Here is a 12515-nt window from a genome sequence, read left to right on the forward strand (position 1 = left end):
TTCTCCTCCCTCTCATCTGTGATTGTTAAAACATCAAAACGGCCCTCTGTCTTTCTTTAGCCTAAAGCTACGGTTTAATGGCTTCAGCAGACTTCATCAGCATTTAGCTTCTCTCTCGCTCTCTCTCTCTCAGTCTCTTACTCACTCTCTCTTTCTCTCTGTTGGGCTGGCGAGAGTGTTTGACGAGGATGTCACAGAAATTGCTTTTTAATAAGCCTCCTTCTTTTAACTGCACCACTGAAAGATAATTAAATTGCTGCTAGAAAGGACGGTATTCTTTTGTAATTTAAATTAACTTTTTTTTTTTTCCTGGCTCGGTCTCATCCTCCTTTTTGCATGCTCTCTTGCTTTCTTTCTTGCTCCTTCAGCTCATCCCCATATCACATTTCCTTTCCTTACTCTGTCTTTTCTGTCCTACACCCATCCCTGAGGCTTTGTCCATAATGAAAGGCCTGATATCTGTAAATTTACTACCACTGCTTTCTCACTCGCTCTCTCTTTCCCCTTCTCCCACACTTTTTCCCTTGATAAGAACACTCAGAAAGTGAAGAAAAACATGCAGAGTTAATTGTGTCTTGTGAAAGAGCACCCGAGTAAGGGTAAAGGAAAAACAAAACGGATGGGGGAGGGTAAAGAATCTGAACCCTCTGTATTACATTGTTTTCATTGACTCTGTGTGTGAAACTCTATAGCTAAAGACGCTTTGTGCTAGAGACAGTGTGCAACGATTAGAGAAAATGACTACTTGTTTCCCCCTCTCGCTTTCCTTTTTGCGCCTTCCTTCCTTCCTTCCTTCCTTCATCCTCCTTCCCTCCCTCTACTACCCATTCCCCTGCCTCTTCCTTTTGTTCTCTTGACTTCTTTATCTGCTCATTTTATTGTTTGCCAGGTGCATAGATGACCACTTTAGGAAAATCGAGTCATTTTGATGATGCACTTATCTAACAGATACCTCTCTTCTTCATTTTTCTTTTACTCTCTGTACCTTGTGTCTGTCTTAGATTGGACCTCAGGAGCTCTCTGAGAATAGTTTCTGGATCAAGGCAAAAGAGGACCGATTTGAAAACAATGAACTCTTTGCCAAGCTCACCTTGACATTCTCCTCGCAGACCAAGAGTGAGTGTGTGGCTTGTGTATTCTCACTACTTGCTGTTATCAGGTTGCGTATCACAATAACGGAGAATGTCTTTCTTTGTTTTTTTTTTTTTTTCCCCCCTCTCCCACTGACTCCGTGTTTACTTCAATCCTTCTGCTCTTCTTCCATCAGCCTCTAAAGGTAAGAACGCACTCTTCCATTTAGTTATTTTTTTCACACTTTGTTTGGAGGGTATAGGGAGGGATAAGGAGAAGGTCACTGATGTCCTCTGACTAGCCACCTGCTGTCCTGGCACAAAGCGCTGACACATGGGCGTACGCACACACACACGCACACCTGTCCACTCCTATCACCTTGTCCCAGTGTCACTGAGCCTTCTGCTCTAACTCCTCCATATTCAAATCATAACCAGGACATCAGGAACTTACAGACAGTGTGTGTGTGGGTGTGTATATAATTCCATCTGACCTTCACATTCGGTCTCAGTACACATCACATACACAGACTCCTGCTCATGTCATATACATAAACAGTGGCACGCATGCACACATGGCTGAGGCTAGCTGTTTATGTCGGTTAAATGTCAGGGTTGGCAGCTGTCCCATCTGCATTCACCTGTATGGCAAGTCCTGACATCTGCCTGTCACTCTGTAATTTGGACCCCCCCCCTCCCCCCACTTCCTTTGGCTCCTGCACCCATTCCTCTCCTTTTTATTGGCTAAGACAGCCGCCTTTTCTGGATGATGTCTAATAACCTTTTCCGAGCGCTCGGTATAGAGACGCTGTGGCCTTTTCATAGCCCCGCACCTGTCTGTATGTCTCACTGTGTGGATTAGAGGGAGTAAGGTGAGGTGGTGAGGTGTTGTGGATCTGCTGAAATTTGATTGTTAGACGTAAACCGTTATTTGCAATCTCGCTCGGGATTTCGTTGAGCTGTTGTATAAACATTTCATTATTCGTGCGCCCTTGTGAGTGTGCTTGTGTGGTTTATTGCACAGTGTGTCTGTTTTGTGTCTTCGTGTTTGTGAGTCAGCCACAGCATATGGAGAGACACACCGAATAAGCAATCAGTACTGCATGTGCATATTGAGCTTTCACCTCTTGTCCTTCTTTCTCCTGCTTAAACACACTGCTCAAGGCCTAATGCGTTTCTCTCGACCTCTCTATCATCATTCTCCTTACTGCTCACCTCTGGGAGTTCAGCTTCACCTTTCCTCGTCCGCTTGGTCCTCCTCCTCTCGCGCTCCTTGTTCCTGCTTACCCATTAAGAGCAGACCAGCACAACAACGAGCCACTGCTGACCTACCCCGACCCTTCCTCCTCCTCTTCGTCAGCTGGCCAGCAGCTGGATTTGCAAGCACACACACACCCACACGGAAAACAAACACGCAGAGGGGGGTAGTGTGCTCAGGGCAGGGTCAGAGGTGTTGACCTCTGCTGCTTGGTCGTGGAGTGGAGAGTTGATGTTGGGAGACACGCCCTCTGGCTTCACACCAACAACCATAGATACAGTTCAACACTTTCCCTCCGTCCTTTCTCTTTATCTGTGTTGTTACAGTATTTCCATTTTCAGACCTTTGCCATGTTCAGATGGATTTTGTCCCAATAGCAACAATTATCTGTATTTTGTTTTGGTATGTGGTCTGAATCTATTTGCATAATCTGCTGTACAGCATTTCTTGTTTCCCAAGTTGTGTGGTGTTGGTTTTATGTTTCTTTTTAAAATGTGAGGGTATTTGATCTCATTTTGCTCAGTCCTAACTGGTTAAATTGTTCTGTGTGGCAGTGCTGAGCCTGCTTGGCGGCATGTTTTCACCTTGGTTCCGAGAGGAAGGAATATCACAGTTGCAGAAATGCTCAAACTCACTTTATTAATTCTGGTCTAGCCCTCTTTACCGACAAACTTTTCACCTTTCTCCTCTCAGGCTACTTAACTTGCCTTGCGACACACCACTGCAGCTGAGGCCATCATTAGTAGTGCTGTGATGCTGAAAATAGAAAACCGAGCTGTCAGTGTGGAATAAGAAAAATATTTATTTTACACAACAAATTGAGATCGATGCCATCTGTGTGAGCTGACATTTTTCTAGACTGGCTTGGAAGCTACCTGCTGGTCTTGTCTCTGCGGTCCAGTTTATCCATCTGATTGATATTGATAAACCATATTGTGGATGAACATGCATTTTTAGTGTAAAGAAAAGCTACAGTTTATTGTGTAACTGTGCTTGATGTAGGAGGGCTGACATAATGACTAGCTGTTACATTGTACAGCTTGATATGTTTGTATTTTCAGCTCCATTCAGAATAATCACAAAAACATATTGTTAAGAACTCAGACCAGACATGACTCTCGCTGTATACAGGCTGTTTGTTTAGATGGCAATTTTAGTTGATTTTTAGGCATCAAACTTATCTCCATATTCTCCCTTAAGCTGCTCGTTCTTTGTTTCTCATTTTGAAGTGCTTATGTTTGTTTTATACGCTTTGGCATTTGTTTTACTCTGTCTCCATTAATAATAATATTAAGCAATATTGTTGTTCCCAATCCAAAAAAGGGTCACTTATATGCATACTTTAAGTCCAGGATGACAGTCACTGTTCATTTAGTATGGGTACACATATATACAGAACTTTTCTTGAGTCTGTTTTTGATACCAAGTGCCTTTTGAAGTCGGCACCTCAGATAGCCCAATTAGCGAAAGAATGAGGGAGAGCTGGAGACAGAGAGGAGGAGGAGGAGGAGGAGGTGGGTGAAATAAAAGAAGAGTGAGCGAAGGGAAGGGAGAGGCTGGGCTGGGAGAACGGTGGTGATTAATTTGATTCGGGAGAGAAAAGGTCCAGGAGCATATATAGTTATTAATCCTCGTAATGGGAGGATCATTTTCATATCCCAATTCTCCAGTCTTGACACCCTTCCCTCTTCGATGCCTTAGTCTCTGATGCTGTGTTTTTGTGCTCTGTTGTAGGATCTCTATTTTGGTACAGGTCCTCCTACCTTAAGGAGGCCCTTTGTGATCGCCGTCCACTGTGTATGACTGCATAACACACCTACACATGCAGCCGCACCTTCCTGTAAATTACAAAGACGTTTATAGCGGATGAATGCGTGATTGTCACTCCAAGGTTGTCTATATGCTCGTGTATGTGCTGGAGAGAGTGGGTGGGTGAGCTCAGCCACATTTACAGACCAATTATAATAAGCCCTTTGATGTCCCTGTGTTCTGACAAAATCAATTTCCCCCTGTGTGTTTGTGTGTGTGAACTCGTGTTTGTGTGTGTGTGTGCGTGCTCAGTTTTCTCTTAGGTCTACTCCATTCACTTTTCACCTTAATGAGCCACCAATCTGCAAGAAAGGGCCTGTTGTGTGTGTGTGTGCGCTCACTTGCATGCATGCTTACCTGGGTGCCACATGGGGTTTTAGACCAATCAGTTAAAGGGATGAGAGATGTAATATATTAGCAATAAAAGACCAAGAGGCATGGAGAATTATGGTGCAGTGTTGATTAGATCGTTACATCTCCTGCTAAACACACAACATTTGCTGCTTGTTTTTGTTACAGTACACTGACTCAAGGTCAGTGTAAGTTGAAGAAAAATTTCCATGCTAATGGAATAACTTAAGCGCACTCCTGGCCTTCCAGCAGCGTTGTTTACAACAGTCTGATTGCTGGACTGCTACAAAAAAAATCATGCCATGACTGTGTGAAATACTTTCACTCTAAATTTACCCCTTTGGTCAGTCTCAAGGCTCCTTTTGTAGACAATATATCACGTTAAAAAGTAATGCGGTTTAGCGTCTCTACTTATTCTATACCTAAAGGCCACATAGTCACTCACTGCTCCGGATGTGACAGGTTTGATGAATGACTTGCAAGTTTTTGTTGAAAATGACTACAGGTAAGAAAGCAGAACCCCTCCGTTCCTGTTTGAAAATGCAACCGCAACCCACTTCTAAAAGCTGATTGGATTAGGTTCGTTCCTCTCTAGGTCAAAGCCAAAAACTGAGAGAGTAGGCTTGTTTGTTTGTATGTATCTGTGCATTTGTATAATTACACATAATTAGGTAAAACTATGTGTAGACTCAGAGCTGCAGTCTCCTGAGACAGTTTAAAATATGTACTAATCAACCATTTAGATGTCTAAATGACGTACGGGCACGCCGTACTGTGTGTTCGCCTGTGTGTGTTTTTGCAGTTGTGCTAAATTGCTATTGGCTTTGAAAAGCATGACTGTAATGTGTTTAAACGTCTCTGCAATTATCTGTGTGTTTGCACTTGTGTAGCCTACAGTACCAGGCCTTGCTAATAAATTGTGCAGTCCTCAAACCGGGGTTGAAGAGAGGCAGGTTAATGGTCGCTAATGCTGCGTAAAGAAGTGGGAAAAAATATCACTGTGCTTTCCTTCTGTTCTGCGTCGTTAATTCGAACCCGGAAAACTTCTTGCTGTGAGGCGCCTGTGAGACATGTAAATCTAAAAAGCACATTCCATCGCTTGCATGTAATAATAATTTATAAAATTTATGATATTATGGGTATGACTTTTTAAAATTTGCGGAGTAGGTAGAGTTGGGAATATTTATGTTTACATGTGAATTGGGTCGACATCAGAGCTAAACCGCACTTCCCTATCTGGAGCAATCCCACTGTGGGGGGAGCATTCCACAGTTTTCCATCAGGCACCTGTGTCTTGAGACTTGGTGGTACTCACTCCTATCCCAACTGCTTCACACTCTGCTGCACGCTGCTTAGAGCATGCAGAAGGTAACGGTGTGATAAAGGCGACAGAATTGCGTCACCTGCAAAGAGCAGTGAAGTTTCCCCAAACCAAACACTCTCCGTCCCCTGCTGTGATTACAGGGCTGGCTGTGGAAAATCACAGAATTGCCTAAACGGTGCGTACACCCTGCATGTTGACCAAATATAGACTGGCTTTTCGGTAATCAGCTACGACCTGCAAAGGGAAGATCTAATGTTTTTACAGGTTATGCTTGGTGTTGTGTATTTGTGTGTACATTTAAGTGTTTATGTCTGCCGGTTCTTAAGTTTAAATCCGAGCTATACCTCTTAAGCCCTCAACAGTAGCCGTGCTTTATGTTGGCTTTCCTTGCTCTCTGAGCGTCGGTGTGTATTCTCAGTTCAGCAATTGCAAGCGTTCCCTTATTCACCATCTCTTTATGGATACGGAACAGCCGCAAAGAGCTCCTTATTCATCGGGCCTTATCAGGTTCAAACACATCTGTGTGTGCTCACGTTGGTTCTCACTGCCAACAGCAACAGCTCACTTATGTGCACAAACGGAAGCTTCCCTCATGCATACACATGTAAGCGTACGTACGAACGCACACACACACACACACACACTCTTTTGTCCCGCTCATTCTCTTCATTCCATTTCTCCCTCCATCCCTCCCTCGTTGCATCTCACTCTCTCTCTCTCCACTGTTTTACATGCAAATGAGCTAAGTGTACTCATGCCGGAGCATTACCGCTGTGTGTGCCTAATCTCCTTGCTGCCTTTTCTTTTTCCTGGAGATTATCCTGTTTTTAGACGGAATAGGCCTTCTACGCTTCACTCAGCTCCTCTCCCAACCAACCTGCCAGCCAGTCGGTCAGTTAGCCAGGCAGGCAGCCAGCAAGCCTGCCAGCGTCCCAATATCTCCTCCCGCTACCATTACCATTTAAATGTTCCCGGTGATATGACAGTTGAGCAGCAGCTGAGAAAACCTGTGTGTATGTGTGCATGAACTTGTAATATGTGCGCAATCTTTGAGTGCGTTTAATTGAGGGATTGGTTGATAAGCTCAAAATCTTGTTACAGATGCGAAGTATCTTCACTCTTTGTGAATCTGTGTCTTTTCACCTCGGCCAAGAGGGATGGAAGGATGTGGGGGTGAAGGCATGTATGTATGCACACCTACAGTCCTTCCACCCACACCTCTCATGTTTTGCACATTCCGGTCACAGCAGCATACTCATACCCCCCTCCTCTGTTTTTCTTACGTATTGATACTTTTTGTGTGTCGCTGTGTGTGTGTGTGCGTGCATGTCTCTCTGAAGTGTCAAAGTGAAGGTAGAAGTGCTTTAATTTTGGTTCTGAAGGGCTGGGGAGGAAGGGAAGTCACGCTGCGCCATAGCTATGATTAGAAAGCATGTTAATCACGAGAAAATGGAGCAATAAAGAGAGGAGAAGAAAGAGTCAAAGTGCAGATTGTGATTGCCTTCTCCGCCGAACAGCAGCGACTCCCTCACTGTTTACTTTTTTGGGCAATATTAGCCACCTATCCCTGAGGGCAATGACGCATGCACATGTGCACACGCACGCTCCTGTGCACAGACACACAGGAGACGTAGCCCACTTTGATGTCACTGATAGCATACATTAAAAAAAACGGAGCGGTAAAGAGCAACAACTTCAAAGATGGAGCTGACAAGATAGGAGCATTAACCTCCAACTCCCTTCTGCTCCTCCTCTTCCCTCGACTGATTTCCCTCATCTCCCTTATCTCTTCCTGACAAAGGGGTTCTTATGAAATGAGACAATGAATGAGGGGAAGAACCAGAAAATAGATGGAGATTGGTCGGGAGTAAAGATTAACCAAGCTGTAAAATGAGAAAGATAGATGGCAGCAACGGGGCCGTTTGAAATTGTCCTTAAAAGTCCAAGTCTCCTATCTCAGTCAGATTCTATAACGGTAGCCTAAAGCTGCTACTCGGTTGGTTTTAGCTAGCTCGTGAGTTATTAAGGTGCTATTAGACCTTTGTGCTAATGGCCACACATATTAAAACTATCTATTTTATCCTAGCATTGTGCACACTTTCTTAAGGCACTTATTATCTTTTTAATTTCCAAATGTTTGTGCACCAGTTTGCTTGTATGTGCTTGGTTCCTGGCCAGGGTGTATATGAGCTCTGAGAGTGCTGTAAGCCTTTATTGCCACGTCTGCTGGTGTACCACGGCCCCCGGTCTGTAGCTGTGGAGGCTGTGTATAATATGAATAACCCAGTGGCATTTACTCCAGACACCAATGGTATTTACAAGACTTGGTGAGCTAGGCCACGCTCCACTTTCTGACCTTAATCTGCTTTGCTGATCATATGTGACAGTGTGTTTGGACCGAAATGGAGGTGTTTATATGTCAGGGATGTCTAGGTCAAGAGTTTGGGCTTGTATGCGTAGTTTATGTGTGTTCGGTTAGGGGTGCGCGTGTGTGTTTATATGCCGCTTGCTCTGTTACAGTTGGTTTACTCTTATGTCTTTGTGTTCGCAGCCTTTTTGTGGATGTTTATTTGCATGCTGAACCCCTCGCTCCATTGCTCAGCACCTGAGCATGTGTCAAGTTTTTTGAGAGGTGGATCCTGCTTCCCCGGCAGGCACTTCAATTTTTTACCGTACTGTGTGCTACACTCTGCTGCATGAAAGTGTATGTCTGCACGTCACCCTCTTCCTCTCCTCTGCTGTTCATCTACCTCCTTCTTCTTACTCCCCTCACAACAAGCACCCCGCTCACTCACCCCTCGCCACACACATGTGCATGCCTAATCAAAGCGGGGAGCTCTCTAGATTCACACTTGAGAGAACTCCCTAAAGACATTCCTTCATTTTGGCCATTTTCAGGTACTTTCTTTCCTCCTTCCCTCTACCTCCTCCTTCCTTGCTTTGAATTTTTAACCTCCCCACTGAATAAGAGATGCAGCCATCCTCGCGGGGAAAGGAAAGTTGGAGGGAGGGCAAAGATTGAAAGAAGGAAGAAGGAGGGGGGGGGGGGGGGGCGTAAGGGAAAAGGTTGTCCCTAAACACGCTTTCACATTTATCCCCTAAAAACTCTACTCTGTATGCTCAATAATGCATGGCCATCTCTCACTCCCCAAGCCCTCCCCCCTCCTCTCATTCCGCTCTTCCTTCATCTCCTTCATCTCCTTCTTGTTGGGTTCCCCAAGCGCTCATCACTCCACCCAGCAGATTAACTGCAGGGTGAAACTGAGACTTGCAAATCAGGGTGATGGTAGCAGGGCATTGGGGACCGACAGTAAAAGAGAGAGAGACGGAGAGGGGGAGAGAGAGGAAGAGCAGATGAGTCATTTGTCATTGCGTGAGGGAGTTACTACTTAAAGTATTGATCTAAGTGAGCTGGTTTTGAAGTTGTATGCTTTCCATGGGGCCGTGGAGCTTGATTGGGCCTCAGAATTGGAGCCAGACTCCAACTGAAACCTCCGAAATTCTGTCTTAGCTTGAGCAAAGCCTGTGGAGTGCCTGAAACCACATTAAATTCTCAAATAATTTCTCAGCTTGATTTCCAAGGACAAAACAATCCCCGCTTAACCCTAGAGCTACCTGTTCTCATATTTTGGAACATGAATATAAAATATGTGTGTGGACACAGTAAAGGCTTGATGTTCTGTCATCGCCAAAATAATCCAAAGGGTCTTTGTCTGCTTGAACTGTTATTGTGAGTAGTAGTGAGTAGAGTGAGCCGTTCAGGTTTCGTTGTGCATGTACATGGCATGAGCAGCCTACTGCTGTCTGTTTGGGTGAATGGAGTGGTATGCTAGAGACTTCTAAAGACCTCTCCAACAAGATTTATTTTTTTTTTTTTTAAGTTTGTAGTTGAAAGTTTCGGACAACCCAGGGAGTGTGTGCTTTCAAACTTTCATGTTGATTTTCGCTCTGATGTTCCACTGCTCAGTTTTCTTTGTTTTTATCCTAAAAGAAGACAGTGGTTGAATTTTGCAAGACCAACAGAATTACAAATACTGTGCTAATATTAATAAAATAAAAATAATACAAAAAATAAAGCACTGTCTGTCCTTTAAATTATTTTGATATAAATAAAAGAGACATTTCAGTTGAATGTCTTTTTGATAAAAAAATGGCAATAGTCTCAAATTAAATAGTGTTGGAAGTTATGCTTTAAGCACATCTTTCTGTATCAAGCTACAGACATGCTGCTCTTCTTTTCTTCCAGACTCATGTGCACCACTTGAGCTTTTAACAGAGAAGAAAGTTAGCGGAACCATAGTAGTTTGCTGGCTCACGAGGTGGTTGGCCGAACCAAGAAAGAGTAAAGCTTGCCACCACTAAGGGAAAGCACAAATATTGGGGAGCAGGATTGATGATGATAATTTGCTTGGTTGAAGCCAGTTGAAAGAAAGATACATGAAGGCTGCTGCATTGTTTGCCAGAAAGAAAAAAAACAAAAAAACAAGAACAAATCATAACAGTGTCTAACAAAAATGTAAGTCTCACTCCTGCATTGTGAAGGCAATACATCATCTTCTCTCAATAAGTTAGGTCCTATTTATTTGTTATATTAGTCATATTTATTCCAGAAAGGACCAATGTAACATTTGTAACCTACAGATACTGTTAGGGGGGGGGAAAAAAGTAGGAGAGATCATTGTCAAAGATACAGATGGATGGGGACTAATCTTGGATCAGTAGATGAGAAGACGGATGGCATTATTTAGGGCAGATTGAAGGAGAGAGGCACAAAATGAATGAGGCTCACCCAAGGACGAATGGAGGCAGGAGTGATCTGTGTACTAGTGAAGACAGCACTGAGGGAGGGAATGAAGGAATGACGAATGATCAAAAGGTGAAGAGACATGAGGCGACTACAGTGATTGAGGAGATGGATATTGAGGTGACTTAAAGTGAAGAAACTGAGTTCGGTTAGCTGTGAGAGCCCGAGAGTGAGAAAAGGTGGGATGAGAACGCCGGTGGAAAGTCCAGGTGTTCAGGTTGGTCTTAATGACATACTGCTTCCTGGCTGATGTATTAGCTGACCGTAGCTCTGAGTTCTCTGCAGGCAGTTGACACCGCTGCTCTTAACAAAAGGTGACTTAATCAACGTGTGTGTCCTGCACGCCCCTTTTCTCTGTCAGAGTACAGCGCGAGAGAGCAGAGATGGGATCGGCTTAGACCTTCCCCTGCCTTTTAATCTCTCTCTTCTGCATTCTTCTTCTTTGTGCTTTTCCTATCTGCGGGGTGGAACTCACAACAGCAAGCATTTTAATGCATTCTTCTCCTCGCAGCGTTTGACTCTCCACTTCCCTTTTTCTGTTTTCCAAATAGGTTATTTAGGGCTTTGTACTTAACTGTACACAGTTAGCGGTCAGTCAGCACACACCACATACACACACTGTGCCACCAGGGCTCCTCGGAGATTGTCTGCTTAATACTGCATAGCACTTAGAGGCATCAACAAGCCCCGTGGTGCTCCACTCGGGCAAAGGAACGCATGAAAGCATGCTAATTCCCCCCAATGCACTCCATCTACCCCTTTGTGACCCCCTCCCAACTCCCCTACCCCTCCTCCATCCATCCATCCATCCATCCATCCATCCATCCATCCATCCATCACACCACTTCCACTTTCTTCCCCTCCAAATCTTCTCTGTTGCCAGCACGGTTTAATGAGCACAGAGAATAACACACTGTACGCACAGTAACAATACAATATGTTACACACTATTAATTTATGCAGTGATCTAAATGTAGCAAAAAGCAAAAATCACCTTACATATATACACTGTTATTTGAGTGCACGGTGGGTGTTCATATTCATTTTATTGCATCATGCGATTTTATCAGCGACTACGTGAAGATTAATGCATATCTTAGCTCACATAGTAGAAGTTAATGCATTTAACAGCTAAGTAATTCTGTGTATTTTACATTTGTATTGACGTGAAAATCTCCCAAAAGTGTCCACTACCTCATTGGCTGACTCTTAAAATATGAATAACACAGTAAAGGCAAATGGCAGTCCCATTACAGTGACTCGATTATGAGTGCAAGGTTGTAAAGTTGGTCATTGAACAATGTTGGTACTATTTGATGAAGGCTAGAGTGGAGCTGTGCGTCATTAACACAAACCTGCAGTGTTGTGTGATTGTTGCGCCACGTTTGTCGTCTTCCGTCTTTTCCGTCATGCAAGGTTCAGATTGACATTGTAGCAACATTTTAGAAACGAAATCAGTTCAAAGTCAGACCCTGGGAAGCTTAGAGGGCTGTTACGTCATTCCACATTCTTGGATAGAGTTCATGGCATATGCTTTGTACTGCATATGTCTTTGAATCTAATATTCATAGCCCACACTTGTATATAATTTATATATTTGCTTCTTCAGTATGACAAACTGGCATTCCCTATTTTCCACGATTTAATCTTGACATTAACCACATAAACTGCTCTGGTGGCATACTCCAGCGTTTCTTAAAAACAAAGGAATCAACAGAAATTGAATCCAGTTTTCTGTGAAACACACTCTTCAGTTTTTCCGGAAAGCTCAATAGAAAATAAAATGAATTAATTAGACTTGGTGTCTTTGGAGCACTCCGTTTTTATTTCAGACTGCGCTGTAACGCAGAACACATGGGACAGTTTGTGTGGCGGCTTTCAAACCAAGTGTGTGCGTCA

The 12515-nt window shown here is 43.7% G+C and overlaps 1 protein-coding gene across 1 annotated transcript in view; it reads left to right on the top strand.

The window, feature by feature from the left end:
- The window catches only part of LOC311491359 (protein diaphanous homolog 1-like), a gene marked incomplete at its 3' end in the record, with an annotated part of 39266 nt that extends 37992 nt beyond the window's left edge, over window positions 1–1274 (top strand). The window contains exon 17 of the mRNA XM_084549264.1: window positions 1002–1274. Coding sequence (XP_084405390.1) covers window positions 1002–1274 — 273 coding nt within the window. The remainder of the gene's footprint in view (window positions 1–1001) is intronic.
- Between the last annotated feature and the right edge of the window lie 11241 nt (window positions 1275–12515).

Source organism: Chelon labrosus (assembly GCF_963514085.1).
Source record: "Chelon labrosus genome assembly, chromosome: 8".
Classification (NCBI taxonomy): Eukaryota; Metazoa; Chordata; class Actinopteri; order Mugiliformes; family Mugilidae; genus Chelon; species Chelon labrosus.